This window comes from Phasianus colchicus, chromosome 36 (assembly GCF_987193195.1).
Source record: "Phasianus colchicus chromosome 36, bPhaCol1.hap1.1, whole genome shotgun sequence".
Lineage (NCBI taxonomy): Eukaryota > Metazoa > Chordata > Aves > Galliformes > Phasianidae > Phasianus > Phasianus colchicus.
The window spans coordinates 1,382,621-1,403,462 of record NC_143471.1 but is presented as its reverse complement, the minus strand read 5'-3'; the positions used below and the strand labels follow the sequence as shown (position 1 = coordinate 1,403,462).

Below are 20,842 nucleotides of genomic sequence, written 5' to 3'. Positions count from 1 at the left end.
AAATTCCACCCCACAACCCCCTCAACATCCCCAACTCGCCCCCCCAGGACCCCCAATCCCCCCCCCAAGACCCCCCCAGGACCCTCAAATCCCCCCCCCCAGAATCCCCATATAACCCCTGAGACCCCAAGCCCTCCCAAGCCCCCCCCCCAGGACCCCCAAACCACACAGAACCCCAAAATCCCCCCCCAGGACCCCCCCCCCAAACACCCCACGACCCCAAAATCCCCCCCCAGGACCCCCCCCAAACACCCCACGACCCCAAAATCCCCCCCCAGGGCCCCCAATCTCTCCCAAGACCCCCCCATGACCCCCAAATCCCACCCAGGATCCCCAAATTCCACCCCAGGACCCCCCCAAACCCCCCCAGGACCCCCAAACCCCCCCCCCCCAAGGACCCTCAATGCCTCCCAAGACCCCCCCAGGACCCCCAAATTCCACCCCACAACCCCCTCAACATCCCCAACTCGCCCCCCCAGGACCCCCAATCCCCCCCCAAGACCCCCCCAGGACCCCCAAATCCCCCCCAGGATCCCCAAATTCCACCCCCAGGACCCCCCCAAACCCCCCCAGGACCCCAAAATCCCCCCCCCAGGGCCCCCAATCTCTCCCAAGACCCCCCCAGGACCCGCAACATCCCCCCCCCCAAGGACCCTCGATGCCTCCCAAGACCCCCCCAGGACCCCCAAATTCCACCCCAAGACCCCCCCAAGACCCCCAAATAACTCCTGAGACCCCGAATCTCTCCCAAGACCCCCCCAAAATCCCCAAATCCCTTCCAAGACCCCCCCAGGACCCCCCCCAAACCTCCCCAGGACCCCCCCAAACCCCCCAATCCCCCCCAAGATCCCCAAATCCTTCCCAAGACCCCCCCAGAACCCCCCAGCACCCCCAAATTCCACCCCCAATTCCACCCAAGACCCCGCCCAGCACCCCCAAATCCCCCCCCAGGACCCCCAATCCCCCCCCCAAGACCCCCCCAAAACCCCCAAATAACTCCTGAGACCCCGAATCTCTCCCAAGACCCCCCCCAAAATCCCCAAATCCCTTCCAAGACCCCCCCAGGACCCCCCCCAAGCCCCCCAATCCCCCCCAAGATCCCCAAATCCTTCCAAAGACCCCCCCAGGACCCCCAAATCCCCCCCCAGGACCTCCAATCCCTTCCAAGACCCCCCCAGGACCCCCAAATCGCCCCCCCAAGACCCCCAAATCCCCCCCCATGACCCCCCTCAAGCCCCCCAGATCCCCAAATCCCCCCCCAGAACCCCCCAAATAACCCCCAAACCCCCAAATTCCACCCTCAGTACCCCCAATGCCCCCCCCAAAATCCCCCAAATCCTTCCCAAGACCCCCCCACGACCCCCCCAGGACCCCCAAATAACCGCTGAGACCCCAAATCTCTCCCAAGACCCCCCCAAAATCCCCAAATCCCTTCCAAGACCCCCCCAGGACCCCCCCCAAACCTCCCCAGGACCCCCCCAAACCCCCCAATCCCCCCCAAGATCCCCAAATCCTTCCCAACACCCCCCCAGGACCCCCAAATTCCACCCCTAATCCCTCCCAAGACCCCCCCAAGACCCCCAAATCCCCCCTCAGGACCTTCAATCCCTTCCAAGACCCCCCCAGCACCCCCAAATCGCCCCCCCAAGACCCCCAAATCCCCCCCCATGACCCCCCTAAATCCCCAAATCCCCCCCCAGAACCCCCCAAATAACCCCCAAAACCCCCCCAACCCCTCCCCAAAACCCCAAATTCTACCCTCAGGACCCCCAATGCCCCCCCCAAAATCCCCAAATCCTTCCCAAGACCCCCCCAGGACCCCCAAATTCCACCCCACAACCCCCTCAACATCCCCAAATCGCCCCCCCAGGACCCCCAATCCTCCCCCCCCAAGACCCCCCCAAAACCCCCAAATAACTCCTGAGACCCCGAATCTCTCCCAAGACCCCCCCAAAATCCCCAAATCCATTCCAAGACCCCCCCAGGACCCCCCCCAAGCCCCCCAATCCCCCCCCAAGATCCCCAAATCCCCCCCCAGGACCTCCTATCCCTTCCAAGACCCCCCCAGCACCCCCCAATCGCCCCCCCAAGACCCCCAAATCCGCCCCCATGACCCCCCTCAAGCCCCCCAGATCCCCAAATCCCCCCCCAGAACCCCCCAAATAACCCCCAAAACCCCCCAACCCCTCCCCAAACCCCCAAATTCCACCCTCAGGACCCCCAATGCCCCCCCAAGATCCCCAAATCCTTCCCAAGACCCCCCCAGTACCCCCCCACGACCCTCAAATTCCCCCCCCAATCCCTCCCAAGACCCCCCCAGCACCCCCAAATCCCCCCCCAGGACCTCCAATCCCTTCCAAGACCCCCCCAGGACCCCCAAATCGCCCCCCCAAGACCCCCAAATCCCCCCCATGACCCCCCAAGCCCCCCAGATCCCCAAATCCCCCCCCCAGGACCCCCCAAGTAACCCCCAAAACCCCCCCAATCCCTCCCCAAACCCCCAAATTCCACCCTCAGGACCCCCAATGCCCCCCCCAAAATCCCCCAAATCCTTCCCAAGACCCCCCCAGGACCCCCCCAGGGCCCCCAATCCCCCCCCCAAGACCCTCCCAGGACCCCCAAATAACCCCTGAGACCCTGAATCTCTCCCAAGACCCCCCCAAAATCCCCAAATCCCTTCCAAGACCCCCCCAGGACCCCCCAAGCCCCCCAAATCCCCCCCAAGATCCCCAAATCCTTCCCAAGACCCCCCCAGGACCCCCAAATTCCACCCCTAATCCCTCCCAAGACCTCCCCAAGACCCCCAAATCCCCCCCCAGGACCTTCAATCCCTTCCAAGACCCCCCCAGCACCCCCAAATCGCCCCCCCAAGACCCCCAAATCCCCCCCCATGACCCCCAGATCCCCAAATCGCCCCCCAGAACCCCCCAAATAAGCCCCAAAACCCCCCCAATCCCTCCCCAAACCCCCAAATTCCACCCTCAGGACCCCCAATGCCCCCCCCAAAATCCCCCAAATCCTTCCCAAGACCCCCCCAGGACCCCCAAATAACCGCTGAGACCCCGAATCTCTCCCAAGACCCCCCCAAAATCCCCAAATCCCTTCCAAGACCCCCCCAGGACCCCCCCCAAATCTCCCCAGGACCACCCCAAGCCCCCCAATCCCCCCCCAGATCCCCAAATCCTTCCCAAGACCCCCCCAGAACCCCCCAGCACCCCCAAATTCCACCCCCAATTCCACCCAAGACCCCGCCCAGCACCCCCAAATCCCCCCCCAGGACCCCCAATCCCCCCCCCAAGACCCCCCCAAAACCCCCAAATAACTCCTGAGACCCCAAATCTCTCCCAAGACCCCCCCAAAATCCCCAAATCCCTTCCAAGACCCCCCCAGGACCCCCCCCAAGCCCCCCAATCCCCCCCAAGATCCCCAAATCCTTCCCAAGTCCCCCCCAGGACCCCCAAATTCCACCCCTAATCCCTCCCAAGACCCCCCCAAGACCCCCAAATCCCCCCCCAGGACCTCCAATCCCTTCCAAGACCCCCCCAGGACCCCCAAATCGCCCCCCCAAGCCCCCCCCAAGCCCCCCAGATCCCCAAATCCCCCCCAAGAACCCCCCAAATAACCCCCAAAACCCCCCCAATCCCTCCCCAAACCCCCAAATTCCACCCCTAAGACCCCCCCCCAAACCCCTCCCAAATTTCTCCCCAATCTCCCCCCCCCCCGGGTGCCCCCCCCCCCTTTCATCTCACCTATCCACAAACATGATGATGAGATCCTGCCTCTCCTTCAGGGGGGCCATGAACTCCTTCAACCACCTCACCTTCTGCCCCCCCCCCACGGTCCGTGCCACGTCCCCCCCCCGCCACGCCTGGCCCAAACCCAGCGTCTGAAACAGGGGGGGGGGGCAGAAAAAATAGTGAGGGGGGGGACACACATCTCAATTAAAACAGGGGGGGCGCACAGCTAGGATCCCCCACTGTGAGACATTTAAATGGAGCTCCTGACCCCCCCCACCCCCCCTCCCAAAGCCTTCCGCCCCCCCCCCCACCCATGGGTGCCCCCCCCACCCATGGGTGCCCCCCCCCCCCTCACCGTCACGTTGTAATGGAAGAACTCAGCGGAGCGCAGGAAGCGTTCGTAGCCCTCCGTCCGCTCCGTCGCCACCGTCACCACCCACAGCTGCTCTACAATTTGGAGGGGGGGGGGGACACAGAAATCAACACCCCCCCCCACCATCCAACCCCCCCTGCAAACCCCATCAACCCCCCTACAAAACCCCCTCACCCCTAAAATCCCCCCCCCCCCCCCCCTGTGAAGCCCCACAAACCCCTCTCCCCCCCCCACCCATAACCACCCTGACCCCAAACCCCCCCTTTGCCCTCCCCCACCCCATGACCCCCCCCAAAAGCCCCCTGCTACCCCCCCCCAACCCCCTCCCCACCCCAAATCCCCCCCCCCAAACCCCTGAGACCCCCAACCCCCCCCTCCAAACCCCTCAAGACCCCCCAACCCCCCCCAAGCTCCCCCCACCCCATAAACCCCCCAAAAGCCCCCTGCTACCACCCAACCTCCCCCACCCCAAATCCCCCCCCCCAAAGCCCCCGAGATCCCCCAACCCCCTGCTACCCCCCACAACCCCCTCCCCACCCCAAATCCCCCCCCCAAACCCCTGAGATCCCCCAACCCCTCCCCCCCCCACGTCCCCCCAACCCCATAAAGCCCCCAACGCCCCCATCCAAACCCCTCAAGACCCTCCAACCCCCCACCCCATTACCCCCCCAAACCCCTGAGATCCCCCAACCCCCCCCCCCCAGGTCCCCCCAACCCCATAAAGCCCCCAACCCCCCCCTCCAAACCCCCTGAGACCCCCCAACCCCCCCATGCTCCCCCAACCCCATAAACCCCCCAAAAGCCCCCTGCTACCCCCCACAACCCCCTCTCCACCCCAAATCCCCCCCCCCAAACCCCCAGAGATCCCCCAACCCCCCCCCCCCCCAGATTCCTCCAACCCCATAAAGCCCCCAACCCCCACCCCCACCCCAACCCCCCCCTCCAAACCCCTCAAGACCCCCCAACCCCCCCCACCCCATAACCCCCCCAACCCTTCCCCCACAACCCCCCCAAAACTTCCTCCCCCCCCAACCCACCCCAAAACCACCCTAACCCATAACCCCCCCTTTGCCCTCCCCCACCCCATGACACCCCCAAGAGCCCCCTGCTACCCCCCCAACCCCCTCCCTACCCAAACCCCCCCAAACCCCCTGAGACCCCCAACCCCCCCCCAGGTCCCCCCAACCCCATAAAGCCCCCAACCCCCCCCTCCAAACCCCCTGAGACCCCCCAACCCCCCCCATGCTCCCCCAACCCCATAAACCCCCCAAAAGCCCCCTGCTACCCCCCCAACCCCCCCCACCCCAAATCCTCCCCCCCCAAAGTCCCCAAGATCCCCCAACCCCCTGCTACCCCCCCAACCCCCTCCCCACCCCAAATCCCCCCCCCCGAACCCCCTGAGATCCCCCAACCCCCCCCCCCCAGGTCCCCCCAACCCCATAAAGCCCCCCACCCCCCCCCTCCAAACCCCTCAAGACCCCCCGACCCCCCCCATGCTCCCCCCACCCCATAAACCCCCCAAAAGCCCCCTGCTACCACCCAACCTCCCCCACCCCAAATCCCCCCCCCCAAAGCCCCCGAGATCCCCCAACCCCCTGCTACCCCCCACAACCCCCTCCCCACCCCAAATCCCCCCCCCAAACCCCTGAGATCCCCCAACCCCTCCCCCCCCCAGGTCCCCCCAACCCCATAAAGCCCCCAACGCCCCCATCCAAAGCCCTCAAGACCCTCCAACCCCCCACCCCATTACCCCCCCAAACCCCCCCAAGCCCCCAACCCCCCCATGCCCCCCCCACCCCATAACCCCCCCAACCCCGCCCTCCAAACCCCTCAAGACCCCCCAACCCCCCCCAAGCTCCCCCCACCCCATAAACCCCCCAAAAGCCCCCTGCTACCCCCTCCAACCCCCTCCCCACCCCAAATCCCCCCCCCAAACCCCCCAAGACCCCCCAACCCCCTGCTACCCCCCCAACCCCCCCCCCACCCCAAATCCCCCCCCCAGGTCCCCCCAACCCCATAAAGCCCCCAACCCCCCCCTCCAAACCCCTCAAGACCCCCCAACCCCCCCCATGCTCCCCCCACCCCATAAATCCCCCAAAAGCCCCCTGCTACCCCCCCAACCCCCTCCCCACCCCAAATCCCCCCCCCAAACCCCCCAAGACCCCCCAACCCCCTGCTACCCCCCCAACCCCCTCCCCACCCCAAATCGCCCCCCCAAACCCCCTGAGATCCCCCAACCCCCCCCCCCCAGGTCCCCCCAACCCCATAAAGCCCCCAATGCCCCCCTCCAAACCCCTCAAGACCCCCCAACCCCCCCCACCCCATAACCCCCCCAACCCTTCCCCCACAACCCCCCCAAAACTTCCTCCCCCCCCAACCCACCCCAAAACCACCCCAACCCATAACCCCCCCTTTGCCCTCCCCCACCCCATGACCCCCCCAAAAAGCCCCCTGCTCCCCCCCCAACCCCCTCCCTACCCAAACCCCAAACCCCCCCAAGCCCCCTGAGACCCCCAACCCCCCCCCTACCCCAACCCCCCACTCCAAACCCCACAAGACCCCCCAACCCCCCCCATGCTTCCCCCACCCCATAACCCCCCCAAAAGCCCCCTGCTACCCCCCCCAACCCCCTCCCCACCCCAAATCCCCCCCCCAAACCCCCCGAGATCCCCCAACCCCCTGCTACCCCCCACAACCCCCTCCCCACCCCAAATCCCCCCCCCAAACCACCTGAGATCCCCCAACCCCACCCCCCCCCAGGTCCCCCCAACCCCATAAAGCCCCCAATGCCCCCCTCCAAACCCCTCAAGACCCCCCAACCTCCCCCACCCCATTACCCCCCCAAACCCCCCCAAGCCCCCAACCCCCCATGCCCCCCCCACCCCATAACCCCCCCAACCCTTCCCCCACAACCCCCCCAAAACTTCCTCCCCCCCCAACCCACCCCAAAACCACCCTAACCCATAACCCCCCCTTTGCCCTCCCCCACCCCATGACCCCCCCCAAAAGCCCCCTGCTACCCCCCCCAACCCCCTCCCCACCCCAAATCCCCCCCCCCAAACCCCTGAGACCCCCAACCCCCCCCTCCAAACCCCTCAAGACCCCCCCAACCCCCCCCAAGCTCCCCCCACCCCATAAACCCCCCAAAAGCCCCCTGCTACCACCCAACCTCCCCCACCCCAAATCCCCCCCCCAAACCCCCTGAGATCCCACAACCCCCCCCCAGGTCCCCCCAACCCCCTCCCTACCCCAACCCCCCCCTCCAAACCCCTCAAGACCCCCCAACCCCCCCCATGCTCCCCCCACCCCATAAACCCCCCAAAAGCCCCCTGCTACCCCCCCAACCCCCCCCACCCCAAATCCCCCCCCCCAAACCCCCCAAGATCCCCCAACCCCCTGCTACCCCCCCCAACCCCCTCCCCACCCCAAATCCCCCCCCCGAACCCCCTGAGACCCCCAACCCCCCCCCCCAGGTCCCCCCAACCCCATAAAGCCCCCAATCCCCCCCTCCAAACCCCTCAAGACCCCCCAACCCCTCCCACCCCATTACCCCCCCAAGCCCCCCCAAGCCCCCAACCCCCCCATGCCCCCCCCACCCCATAACGCCCCCAAAACCCCGTTACCCCCCCAAACTCCCCCCCTCAAAACCCCCTCCCCTCCCCATGTGACCCCCAACTCCCTCCTGCTGACCTCTGACCCCCTTTTGACAACCCCTGACCCCATTCCGGTGACCTCTGACCCCATTCCAATGCCGCCCACCCCATTCTAGTGACCTTTGACACCATTCTCATGACCTCTGACCCCATTCTCATGACCTCTGACCCCATTCCAGTGACCCCTGACCCCTCCCAGAAATCCTCCACCCCATTCTGGTGACCTTTGACCCCATTCTCATGATCTCTAACTCCACTCTGATGCCCCCTAACCCCACTCTGGTGACCTTTGACCCCATTCCGGTGACCTCTGACCCCTTTCCAATGCTCCCGACCCCATTCTAGTGACCTTTGACCCCATTCTCGTGACCCCTGACCCCATTCCGGTGATCTCTGACCCCAATCCAATACCCCCGACCCCATTCTGATGACCTTTGACCCCATTCCAGTGAGCTCTGACCCCATTCCGGTGACCTCTGACCCCTTTCCAATGCTCCCGACCCCATTCTAGTGACCTTTGACCCCATTCTCATGACTCCTAACCCCATTCTAGTGACCTTTGACCCCATTCTGGTGACCTTTGACCCCATTCCGGTGACCCCTGACCCCATTCCCCTGACCTCTGACCCCAATCCAATGCCCCCGACCCCATTCCGATGACCTCTGACCCCATTCTGCTGACCTTTGACCCCATTTCGTTGACCCCTGACCCCATTTCCAGCTCCTCCCCCCACGCCCCCCCCCCCCCCCCCCGCCATGCCGTTCCGTACCGGGGCGCAGCGGGCGCTGCGTGGCGGCGTCCGACAGCGCCATGACGGCGGCAATGGCGACGAGCACGGCGAAGGGGAACGACGCCGCCATAACGGAGCCGGACCGCATCGAGAAGAACGCGTGGCCAATCAATGCCCGCCTCCTGCCGGACGCCGCCAATTAGCGCCCGACCTCCCGCCCCCCCAACGGCCAATCAGAGCCGGTTGTCCCCGCGACGGCCAATCAGCGCCAGAGAGGGGCGGGGAGAAGGGAGGGTCGCTGCCACGAGGGCAGAGTGAGGGGGCGGGGTCAGGGGGTGAGGGCGGAAGTGGGTTCTGGACAGGGCGGAAGTGGATGCTGGACGGGCGGAAGTGGATTCCGGACGGGCGGAAGTGGATGCTGAACGGGCGGAAGTCGCCTCCGGGTAGGGAGGGAGGTGGAAATGGCTTCTGGGTGGGTCGGAATCGGAAGGCAGAAAGGGCGGAAGTGGCTTCACTCAGGGCGGAAGTTGCGGCTGGCTGGGGGCGGAAGTGGATTGTATCTTGAGCTGAAATGGCTTCATGAAGGGCGGAAGTGCCCTCTGGATTGGGCGGAAGGGGCCTCAAGGGAGGCGAGGGCGGAACGGGGCTTTCAGTCAGGGCGGAAGTGACTTCAGGATCGGCGGAAGTTGCCTCCAAATGGACGGCGCAAGGTGCTTCTTCTGGGTGGCGCAAAAGCGGAGGTGGATCCCGCACCGACCGGAAAAAGGGCCGGAAAGGACGGGAAGTGGGTCCTGTACACGGACCGGAAGTGACTCCTGGACGGACCGGAAGTGAGCTAGGTAGGATCGAAAGCTCTTTCAGATCGGGCCGGAAGTTGCCCTTGGGCTGACCGGAAGTGCGCTAGATCGGATGGAAACCTCTTTCAGGTCGGACCGGAAGTGCTTTCAGGCCGGATCGAAGGCTCTTTTCGATCGCACCGGAAGTGGCTCCTGGGCAGACCGGAAATACTCTCGATCGGATCGAAAGCTGTTTCAGGTCAGACCGGAAGTGCTTTCAGATCGAACCGGAAGCGCGCTAAGACGAATTGAAAGCTCTTTCAGATCGGACCGGAAGCGTACCAAGGCGGATCGAATACGCTTTCAGGTCGAACCGGAAGTGCTTTCATAGCGGCCCGGAAGTGCTTTCACAGCGGCCCGGAAGCGGCCGCAGGGATGATGATGGGGGAGAAGAAGGCGTCAGGTACCGGCGGCGGGCCGCCCTCGGGGCCCCGTTTTGGGGCCGTTTCGGCGGTTTTCGGTTAACGGCCGCCCCCCCCGCCTCAGGCCGCGTCCCGGAGCCGTCGCAGCGGCGGGTGTTGGACGGAGCGGCGCGGCAGCGGCGGTTGTGCCGGCAGTTGGAGGCGTTGGAACGGGACAACTTCGGGGACGATCCGCAGGCCGGGCTGCCGAGGCCTGGGAAGAGATTGCCGCATTTCGCCGACACCGCCGAGACCGGTGGGCGGGGGGGGGGGGGGGGATGGGGGAGGTTGGGGGGGGACGACAATGGGGGGGTCTTGGGGGAGAGGGACGATGGGGGGGGGGCGATGGGGGAGGTTGTAGGGGGGGGAGGGGGCCTGGGGGGGGGGCGATGGGGGAGGTTGGGGGCGGAGGACAATGGGGGGGTCTTGGGGGGGGGGGGGCGATGGGAGAGGTTGTGGGGGGAGTGGGGGGGAGGGGACCTGGGGGGGTCTTGGGGGGGGGCGATGGGGGAGGTTGGGGGGGGGGGGAACAATGGGGGGGGTTTGGGGGGGAGAGCGATGGGGGGGGCGATGGGGGAGGTTATAGGGGGGGGGAGGGACCTGGGGGGTTCTTGGGGGGGGGCGATGGGGGAGGTTGGGAAGGGGACAATGGGGGGGTTGATTGGGGGGGGGTGAGGTGATGGGAGAGGTTGTGGGGAGGGGGAGGGGACCTGGGGGGGGCGAGGGGGGAGGTTGGGGGGGACAATGGGGGGTCTTGGGGGGCAGGGGCAATGGGGGGGGCGATGGGGGAGGTTGGGGGGGGTCTGTTGGGAGGGCGCTGGGGGGAGCTGTGAGAGTGGGGTTATTCTATGGGGGGGGGTTTTGGGGAGGCATCTTTTGGGGGGGGAGGTATGTGGGGGTGGGGGCTCTGATTGGGGGGCGATGGGGGGTGGTTGCTGGGGGGTTTATGGGGAGGGGGTCTTTTGGGGGGGGTTTATGGGGATGGGGTTATATTATGGGGTGGGGGGGCTATAAGGATGCATCCATTGGGGGGGGGAGGTGTGGGAGGGGGTGTGGGGAGGGGTCTTGGGGGGGGGGGGGTTATGGGAGTGGGTCTATAGGGGAGGTTTTGGGGGGGATCTGGGGGGGGGGTCTATCAGGGTGAGGTGATATTGGGGGGGGTGGGGGAGGGGGGGGGCTATGGGGGAGATTGTGGAGAGGCATCTTTTGAGGGGGGGGAGGTATCAAGGGGGGGGGGCGTGGAGGGGGTCTTGGGGGGGGTAATGGGGGTGGGCCTAAGGAGGAGGTTATGGGGTGGGGATTTATGGGGGGGGGGTTTATGGGGGTGAGGTTAAACTATGGGGGGGGGGGTTATGGGGAGGCAGCTTTTGGGGGGGGGAGGTATGGGGGGGGTGTGGGGAGGGGACCTGGGGGGTCATGGGGGTGGGGCCTATGGGGGGAGCCTATGGGGCAGGTTGGGGGGGGGAGGTGGGTGGGGGGAGGCCTGGGGTGGTCTGAGGGGGGGCATTGTGATATGGGGGGGCTTTGGGGAGGCATCCTTTGAGGGAGGGAGGTATCAAGGGGGGGGGGGGTGCGAAGGGGGTCTTGGGGGGGGGGTAATGGAGGTGGGCTTATGGGGGGGGGGTTATGGGGATGAGGTTATACTGGGGGGGGGGGGGGAGAGGGTTTATGGCATCCTTTGGGGGGGAGGTGTGGGGAGGGGGCCTGGGGGGGTCTTGGGGGGGGGGGGGGGAGTAATGGGAATGGGCCTATGGGGGAGGTTGGGGGAGGGGGGGTCTGAGGGTTGGGTTATGCTATGGGGGGGGGCTGTGGGTGGGGGGGGGAGGGTCTATGGGGGGGCTTTGGGGAGGCATCCTTTAACAGGAAAAGTATGGGGGGGATACAGGAAGGGGGTCTGGGTCTTGGGAGGGGGTCTTCCAAAACCCCCAGCCCCCCAAGATGAAGGGGGGGGGGGGAATAGTTGGGGGGCTCATTATATGTGTGCCCCGCCCCCCCCGTTTATTTTTTGATTTTTGTAGGGAAGAAGAAGAAGAAAACGCGCGGGGATCACTTCAAACTGCGCTTCAGGAAAAACTTCCAGGCACTGCTGGAGGAGCAGGTGGGGGGGGGGGGTCTCAGGGGGGTCTGGGGGGGGGTCTTGGCATTTTCGGGTGGTTCTTGGAGGGTCCTGGGGGGATTTGGGGGAATTTTGAGGGGGTGGCAAAGGGGTCCTGGGGGGCTGTGATGGGCTGCGAGGATTTTGAGGGGGGGGGTTTAGGGGGGGAGGTGCTGGGGGGGGGGTTTAGGGTCTATGGGGTTTGGTGGGGGGGGGGGTTGGGGAGTTTTAGAGAATGTGAGGGGGGTTGGGGGGATTTAATGGGGTTTTGGGGGGGGGTCATAAAGGTTCCTGGGGGATTTCAGGGGGTCCTGAGGGATTCTGGGGTGGGGAGCCTTAGGGAGGTCCTACAGTCTGGGCAATTTGAGGGGGGGTCGTAGGGTTTTGGGGAGGGTCTCGGGTGATTTGGGGGAGCTGGGGGGCTTTTGAGGGGTGACAGGGGGGTCCTGGGGGGCTGTGATGGGCTGTGAGGATTTTGAGGGGGGGCTGGGGGGTTTTAGGGGGAGGTGCTGGGGGGGTTTTAGGGTTTGGGGGGTTTTGGGGGGGAATCGTGGGGGGCTTTGGAGGGGGGGATTTGGGGATTTGGGGAGTGAGGGGGATCTTGGGTGGATTTAATGGGGTTTGGGGGGGGGTTCTGAAAGGATCCTGGGGGGTTTTAGGGTGGGGGAGGTCCTACTGTCTGGGCAATTTGGGGGGGGGTCGTAGGGGTTTGGGGAGGGTCTTGGGGGATTTGGGGGGACCTTTGAGGGGTTTTGGGGGGGTCCTGGGGGGCTGTGATGGGCTGTGAGGATTTTGAGGGGGGGCTGAAGGTTTTAGGGGGAGGTGCTGGGGGGGTTTTAGGGTTTATGGGTTTTGGGGGGGAATCGTGGGGGGCTTTGGAGGGGGGGATTTTGGGATCTGGGGGGTGAGGGGGATCTTGGTGGATTTAATGGGGTTTGGGGGTGGGGGGCTCTCAAAGGATCCTGGGGGGTTTTAGGGTGGGGGAGGTCCTACAGTCTGGGCAGTTTGGGGGGGGGTCTCGGGTGATTTGGGAGAGCTGGGGGGCTTTTGAGGGGTGACAGGGGGGTCCTGGGGGGCTGTGATGGGCTGTGAGGATTTTGAGGGGGGGCTGGGGGGTTTTAGGGGGAGGTGCTGGGGGGGTTTTAGGGTTTGGGGTTTTGGGGGAGAATCGTGGGGGGCTTTGGAGGGGGGGATTTTGGGATCTGGGGGGTGAGGGGGATCTTGGGTGGACTTAATGGGGTTTGGGGGGGGGGGGGGCTCTGAAAGGGTCCTGGGGGGTTTCAGGGGGTCGTGGCGGATTTTGGGCTGGGGGGGTTCTACAGTCTGGGCAATTTGGGGGGGGGTCGTGGGGATTTGGGGAGAGTCTTGGGGGATTTTGGGGGACCTTTGAGGGGGTGACAGAGGGTCCTGAGGATTTTAGGAGGAGGTGCTGGGGGGGTTTTAGGGTTTGGGGGGGACCTGGGGGGCTGTGGAGGAGATGGTGAGCATTTGAGAGGGGTCTGGGGGGCTCTGGAGGGGGATTTGGGGGGGGGTCTGGGCAGGGTTGTCGTGTTTTGGGGAATCCTGGGGTTTGGGTGGTGCTGGGGGGGATCCTGGGGGGCTTTCATGGATTTGGGGGAGGGGATCTTGGGGAGGTTTGGGGAGATGGGTTTGGGGGGGACCTGGGGGGCTGTGGAGGAGATCCTGAGCATTTGAGAGGGATCTGGGGGGCTCCGGAGGGGGATTTGGGGGGGATTTGGGGGGGTCTGGGCAGGGTTGTCGTGTTGTGGGGGAATCCTGGGGTTTGGGTGGTGCTGGGGGGGATCCTGGGGGGCTTCTGTGGATTTGGGGGAGGGGATCTTGGGGAGGTTTTGGGGAGATGTGCAGGGGGGGCTGAGAGTTTTAGGGGGAGGTGCTGGGGGGGGTTTTAGGGTTTGGGGGGGACCTGGGGGGCTGTGGAGGAGATCCTGAGCATTTGAGAGGGGTCTGGGGGGCTCTGGAGGGGGATTTGGGGGGGGTCTGGGCAGGGTTGTCGTGTTTTGGGGAATCCTGGGGTTTGGGTGGTGCTGGGGGGGATCCTGGGGGGCTTTCATGGATTTGGGGGAGGGGATCTTGGGGAGGTTTGGGGAGATGGGTTTGGGGGGGACCTGGGGGGCTGTGGAGGAGATCCTGAGCATTTGAGAGGGATCTGGGGGGCTCCGGAGGGGGATTTGGGGGGGATTTGGGGGGGTCTGGGCAGGGTTGTCGTGTTGTGGGGGAATCCTGGGGTTTGGGTGGTGCTGGGGGGGATCCTGGGGGGCTTCTGTGGATTTGGGGGAGGGGATCTTGGGGAGGTTTTGGGGAGATGTGCAGGGGGGGCTGAGAGTTTTAGGGGGAGGTGCTGGGGGGGGTTTTAGGGTTTGGGGGGGACCTGGGGGGCTGTGGAGGAGATCCTGAGCATTTGAGAGGGGTCTGGGGGGCTCTGGAGGGGGATTTGGGGGGGGTCTGGGCAGGGTTGTCGTGTTTTGGGGAATCCTGGGGTTTGGGTGGTGCTGGGGGGGATCCTGGGGGGCTTTCATGGATTTGGGGGAGGGGATCTTGGGGAGGTTTGGGGAGATGGGTTTGGGGGGGACCTGGGGGGCTGTGGAGGAGATCCTGAGCATTTGAGAGGGGTCTGGGGGGCTCTGGAGGGGGATTTGGAGGGGATTTGGGGGGGGGTCTGGGCAGGGTTGTCGTGTTTTGGGGAATCCTGGGGTTTGGGTGGTGCTGGGGGGGATCCTGGGGGGCTTCTGTGGTTTTGGGGGATGGGATCTTGGGGAGGTTTTGGGGAGATGGGTTTGGGGGGGACCTGGGGGGCTGTGGAGGAGATCCTGAGCATTTGAGAGGGGTCTGGGGGGCTCTGGAGGGGGATTTGGGGGGGGTCTGGGCAGGGTTGTCGTGTTTTGGGGAATCCTGGGGTTTGGGTGGTGCTGGGGGGGATCCTGGGGGGCTTTCATGGATTTGGGGGAGGGGATCTTGGGGAGGTTTGGGGAGATGGGTTTGGGGGGGACCTGGGGGGCTGTGGAGGAGATCCTGAGCATTTGAGGGGGGTCTGGGGGGCTCTGGAGGGGGATTTGGGGGGGATTTGGGGGGGGGTCTTGGCAGGGTTGTCGTGTTGTGGGGAATCCTGGGGTTTGGGTGGTGCTGAGGGGGATCCTGGGGGGCTTCTGTGGATTTGGGGGAGGGGATCTTGTGGTGGTTTGGGGGACCTGCAGGTGAGCTTAGAGAAATTTGGGGGGGGTCTTCAGCATTAGAAAGCACCCTGGTCAATTTTAGCACCAGATTTGGGGAACTTTGGGTGCAGTTCATGTTCCTTAGGGGCCGATTTTGGGGGATTTTTTGGTTTGGGGGTCGATTTGAGGGAGGGGACGGAAAGAGGGGGGGCTGATTTTTATTGCTGTTTGTTTTTTTTTTCTCCTTTTTCCCTGCCAGAACCTGAGCACGGCTGAGCCCCCCAACTACGTGTCGGCCTGCGCCGCCCCCTCCAAGCTCCCCCAGCGCCACTTCTGTGCTGTCTGTGGTTTCCCCTCTGCCTACACCTGCGTCACCTGCGGCGCCCGCTACTGCTCCAGCCGCTGCCTCGGCACCCACCAGGACACGCGGTCGGCTGCTGGGAGGCACTGGGAGGCACTGGGAGGGTTGGGGTGGGCAGGGGGAGGCACTGGGAGGGTTGGGGTTGGGACTGGGAGGCACTGCGGTGTGTGGTGTGGGGACTGGGAGGCACTGGTAGGCACTGGGAGGGCTGGGGTGGGGACTGGGAGGCACTGGGAGGCACTGGGAGGGCTGGGGTGGGGACTGGGAGGCACTGGGAGGCACTGGGATGCGTGGGGTGGGGACTGGGAGGCACTGGGAGGCACTGGGAGGGCTGGGGTGGGCAGTGCGAGGTACTGGGAGGGCTGGGGTGGGGACTGGGACGCACTGGGACGCACTGGGAGGGCTGGGGTGGGCAGTGGGAGGCACTGGGAGGGCTGGGGTGGGGACTGGGAGGCACTGGGAGGCACTGGGAGGGTTGGGGTGGGGACTGGGGGGCACTGGGAGGCACTGGGAGGGCTGGGGTGGGGACTGGGAGGCACTGGGAGGCACTGGGAGGGTTGGGGTGGGGACTGGGGGGCACTGGGAGGCACTGGGAGGGCTGGGGTGGGGACTGGGAGGCACTGGGAGGCACTGGGATGCGTGGTGTGCACACTGGGAGGCACTGGGAGGGCTGGGGTGGGCAGGGGGAGGCACTGGGAGGGTTGGGGTGGGGACTGGGAGGCACTGGGACGCACTGGGAGGCATTGGGAGGGTTGGGGTGGGGACTGGGAGGCACTGGGAGGGTTGGGGTGGGGACTGGGAGGCACTGGGACGCACTGGGAGGCACTGGGAGGGTTGGGGTGGGGATTGGGAGGCACTGGGATGCGTGGTGTGGGAGCTGGGAGTCACTGGGAGGGTTGGGGTGGGGACTGGGAGGCACTGGGAGGGTTGGGGTGGGGGCTGGGAGGCACTGGGATGCGTGGTGTGGGGGCTGGGAGGAACTGGGAGGCACTGGGAGGGCTGGGGTGGGGGCTGGGGGGCACTGGGATGCGTGGTGTGGGGGCTGGGAGGCACTGGGAGGGCTGGGGTGGGGACTGAGAGGCACTGGGAGGATTGGGGTGGGGACTGGAAGGCACTGGGAGGCACTGGGATGCGTGGTATGGGGACTGGGAGGCACTGGGAGGCACTGGGAGGGCTGGGGTGGGGACTGGAAGGCACTGGAAGGCACTGGGAGGGTTGGGGTGGGGACAGGGAGGCACTGGGAGGGCTGGGGTGGGGACTGGGGGGCACTGGGATGCGTGGTGTGGGGACTGGGAGGCACTGGGAGGGCTGGGGTGGGGACTCGGAGGCACTGGGAGGCACTGGGAGGCACTGGGAGGGCTGGAGTGGGGACTGGAAGGCACTGGAAGGCACTGGGAGGGTTGGGGTGGGGACTGGGAGTCACTGGGAGGGCTGGGGTGGGCAGTGGGAGGCACTGGGAGGGTTGGGGTGGGCAGTGGGAGGCACTGGGAGGGTTGGGGTGGGGACTGGGAGGCACTGGGATGCGTGGCGTGGGGACTGGGAGGCACTAGGACGCACTGGGAGGCACTGGGAGGGCTGGGGTGGGGACTGGGAGGCACTGGAAGGCACTGGGAGGGTTGGGGTGGGGACTGGGAGGCACTGGGAGGGCTGGGGTGGGGGCTGGGAGGCACTGGGATGCGTGGCGTGGGGACGCACTGGGACGCACTGGGAGGCACTGGGATGCGTGGTGTGCACACTGGGAGGCACTGGGATGCGTGGTGTGCACACTGGGAGGCACTGGGAGGGCTGGGGTGGGGGCTGGGAGGCACTGGGAGGGCTGGGGTGGGCAGTGCGAGGTACTGGGAGGGTTGGGGTGGGGGCTGGGAGGCACTGGGATACGTGGTGTGGGGACTGGGAGGGCTGGGGTGGGGACTGGGAGTCACTGGGAGGGTTGGGGTGGGGACTGGGAGGCACTGGGACACACTGGGAGGCACTGGGAGGGCTGGGGTGGGGACTGGGAGGCACTGGGATGCGTGGTGTGGGGACTGGGAGGCACTGGGAGGGCTGGGGTGGGCAGTGGGAGGCACTGGGAGGACTGGGGTGGGGACTGGGAGGCACTGGGAGGGTTGGGGTGGGGACTGGGAGTCACTGGGGGGCACTGGGACAATTGGGATGGAGACTGGGAGGCACTGGGGAGCACTGGGATACGTGGTGTGGGCACTGGGAGGCACTGGGACTCCCAGTATGGGGACACTGGGTGACTTTGGCATTCCCAGTATGGAGACATGGGGTGTTGGGGGGGCAATGGGACGCTCAGTATGGGGACATGGGGACACGGGGTGACTTTGGGACACCCAGTATGGCGTTACGGGGCTACTGGGGAGCACTGGGATTCCCAGTATGGGAACATGGGGATATTGGAGAGCACTGGGACTGCCAGAACGGGGATACTGGGGATGCTGGGACTCCCAGTATGGGGACACGGGGTCACTGGGGGGCACTGGGACTCCCAGTATGGGGACACTGGTGGGCACTGGGATTCCCAGTATGGGGATATGGGGACACTGGTGGGCACTGGGACTCCCAGTATGGGGACACTGGGGGGCACTGGGATTCCCAGTATGGGGATACGGGGACACTGGTGGGCACTGGGACTCCCAGTATGGGGACACGAGGACACTGGGGGGCACTGGGACTCCCAGTATGGGGACACTGGGGGGCACTGGGACGCTGGGGGGCACTGAGACTCCCAGTATGGGGACATGAGGATGCTGGGGGGCACTGGGACTCCCAGTATGGGGATACTGGTGGGCACTGGGACTCCCAGTATGGGGACACGGGGACGCTGGGGGGCACTGGGACTCCCAGTATGGGGACATGGGGACGCTGGGGGGCACTGGGACTCCCAGTATAGGGACATGAGGGCACTGGGGGGCACTGGGACTCCCAGTATGGGGACATGGGGGCACTGGGACTCCCAGTATGGGGACACGGGGACGCTGGGGGGCACTGGGACTCCCAGTATGGGGACATGGGGACACTGGGGGGCACTGGGACTCCCAGTATGGGGACATGGGGACACTGGGGGGCACTGGGACTCCCAGTATGGGGACACGAGGACACTGGGGGGCACTGGGACTCCCAGTATGGGGACACGGGGACACTGGGGGGCACTGGGATTCCCAGTATGGGGACACTGGTGGGCACTGGGACTCCCAGTATGGGGACATGAGGATGCTGGGGGGCACTGGGACTCCCAGTATGTGGACATGGGGACACTGGGGGGCACTGAGACTCCCAGTATGGGGACATGAGGACACTGGGGGGCACTGGGACTCCCAGTATGGGGACATGGGGTCACTGGGGGCACTGGGACTCCCAGTATGGGGACCCTGGGTGGCTTTGGGACACCCAATATGGAGACGTGGTGACACGGCGGGGTCACGTGGTTCCCCTCTGAACCCCCCCCCCCCCTTTTCTCTCCCCACAGCTGCCTGAAGTGGACGGTGTGACCCCCCCCAACCCCCCCACCCCCACCCTTGGTGACAATGACGGTCTGTAGGTGCCCCCCCCAACAAGATGGCCGCCGCTGCTCCCCCACCAGCACCCAGGGACTTTTTGTCTACAAACACCGACCCAGAGCGTGGGCGCTGTCCCTTTAAAATACGTTGTTTTGGTCTACAGAGGAATATTCCTGATTGGGGAGTGGGGGGGTGGGTGAAGGGGGGGGGGGGGGCACGATTTGAGGAGGGGGGAGGCGGAGCCTGGAGGAAGTGGTGCTGCGCCTTTAAGAGGAGCCGCCTTCCCATTGGCTGCTGGGGCCCTCCAAGATGGCCACCCGCAGGCACGCTGCTCTCCCATTGGCTGTGCGTGTGACCCCCCCCCATAGCCCCGCCCATGTCTGCCTGCTCCTGTAAGAGTGGGCGGGGCTTGTGGGGAGAAAGGGAGGCGGGGCTTGTAGCAGCCAATCAGCTTGCGAGGAGTGCTTCGCGCATGCCTCAGGCTCTGCCAGCTTCCAAGATGGCTGACTTCCCAGCATGCCTCTCTGCCAGCTTCCAAGATGGCCGCCGTCCCGAATCATCCTGTGCCCGCGAGAAGAAGGATTGGTGATGGCCCAGAATGCATTTCGGGACCATAGAGAGAGTGGAGGGGTCACTCTAACTCGGTCTCTATGGTCTGGAGGACTCTGTGCAATGGCCGTAGCAACGTCATAGTGCTGGTGGTGCAGAGTGGCCGCTCTGGGTCACGTCTCTATGGTCTGGAGGACTCCAGACGTGGTGACCAGCGAGGTGACCAAGAACTCCAAATGTGATTGGAGAAATGATCATAGAGATGACCATAGGGGTAGCCAACGACAAGACGTATGGAGGAGTTGTGGGCTGGCCTGGCTTCTCCTCTATGGTGTGGAGGACTCCAGATGTGGTGACCATAGAGATGACCATAGAGATAACCATAGAGCTGACCATAAAAATGATCAACAAGAGAATAGATAAACGGGGCGTGGACTGGCCTGGCCTCATCTCTATGGTCTGGAGGACTCCAAACGTGGCGACTGTAGTGATGGCCATAGAGGAGATCATAGAGATTACCATAGAGATGACCAACGAGTGGCCATAGAGGGGACCATAGACGAGACCATAGAGGTGACCGATGAGAGGATATAGAGGAGACCATAGAGATGAGCATAGAGAAGACCATAGGGATGACCAATGAGAGGACATAGAGGAGACCACAGGGATGATCATAGAGATGATCAATGGGAGACCATAGAGATGACCATAGAGATGACCAGTGGGAGACCATAGAGATGACCAATGAGAGGACATAGAGGAGACCACAGAGGAGACCATAGAGATGACCATAGAGATGACCAGTGGGAGACCATAGAGATGACCAATGGGAGACCATAGAGATGACCAATGGGAGGACATAGAGGAGACCATAGAGATGACCATAGAGATGACCAATAAGAAAACGTACAGAGGGGTTGTGGGCTGGCCTGGTCTCACCTCTATGGTTTGGAGGACTCCATTGAGAGCCCTATAGGGGCAACAATTGGGGCTGCCAGTTTGCGGGGGAACACGAAGGGGGGGTGGGGGGTGGGGACACGTGACCTGAGAGGGGGGGCATGGCCTCACCTGGCCCCTCCCCCGAGGCTATTTGAGGACCTGCCCCGGTCGTGCCTTCTCCAACTTGCGGCGCCGCTCGGCTGGGATCTCATCCAGGCTGATGCCGTGATTGCTGGCCCTGGGGGGGGGTTGTGGTTGTGGTTGTGGTGGTGGGGGGGGGGGGGACGACACTCAGATGACACCCCAATTCCCCCCCCCATTGCCCTGCCCCCCAACCCCCCCCAAATGCCCCCTCAACACCCCCAAATTCCCCTCCTAATCAGCCCCAGCCTCTCCTTGACGATCTCTGCCCCCCCCCCCCCAATTCTTCTCCCCCTTATCTCTGACCCTTGGGTGCCCACATAGGTGCCCCCTCCCATAGAACCCAGTCCCCCCCC

The 20,842-nt window shown here is 65.0% G+C and overlaps 3 protein-coding genes across 5 annotated transcripts in view; 1 reads left to right on the top strand and 2 right to left on the bottom strand.

The window, feature by feature from the left end:
- PLOD3 (procollagen-lysine,2-oxoglutarate 5-dioxygenase 3) overlaps positions 1–8,691 on the bottom strand; it is a 118,722-nt gene extending 110,031 nt beyond the window's left edge. For both annotated transcript variants that reach the window (XM_090129369.1, XM_090129370.1), the window contains exons 1-3: positions 8,534–8,691; positions 4,093–4,184; positions 3,750–3,886 (exon numbers count right to left, since the gene is read on the bottom strand). In XM_090129369.1, coding sequence (XP_089985495.1) covers positions 3,750–3,886; positions 4,093–4,184; positions 8,534–8,642 — 338 coding nt within the window. In that variant the 5' untranslated portion in view covers positions 8,643–8,691. The remainder of the gene's footprint in view (positions 1–3,749; positions 3,887–4,092; positions 4,185–8,533) is intronic.
- A 745-nt stretch (positions 8,692–9,436) lies between these two features.
- On the top strand, positions 9,437–19,019 carry ZNHIT1 (zinc finger HIT-type containing 1). 2 transcript variants are annotated; one of them, XM_090129371.1, is made up of 6 exons: positions 9,437–9,529; positions 9,638–9,733; positions 9,817–9,987; positions 11,750–11,829; positions 15,256–15,450; positions 15,811–16,449. In XM_090129371.1, the coding sequence occupies exons 2-6, from the start codon at positions 9,706–9,708 to the stop codon at positions 16,432–16,434; spliced, it is 1,098 nt and encodes a 365-aa protein (XP_089985497.1). In that variant the 5' UTR covers positions 9,437–9,529; positions 9,638–9,705; the 3' UTR covers positions 16,435–16,449. The 2 variants fall into 2 exon arrangements, with proteins under 2 accessions (XP_089985497.1, XP_089985498.1); XM_090129372.1 differs by lacking the exons at positions 9,437–9,529; positions 15,811–16,449 and adding an exon at positions 18,827–19,019 and having other exon boundaries at positions 9,566–9,733; positions 15,256–15,425.
- Positions 19,020–20,276: 1,257 nt separating this feature from the next.
- LOC149913572 (uncharacterized) overlaps positions 20,277–20,842 on the bottom strand; it is a gene marked incomplete at its 5' end in the record, with an annotated part of 76,051 nt that continues 75,485 nt past the window's right edge. The window contains one exon of the mRNA XM_090129340.1: positions 20,277–20,583. Within this exon, the coding sequence (XP_089985466.1) occupies positions 20,493–20,583 (91 nt within the window). The remainder of the gene's footprint in view (positions 20,584–20,842) is intronic.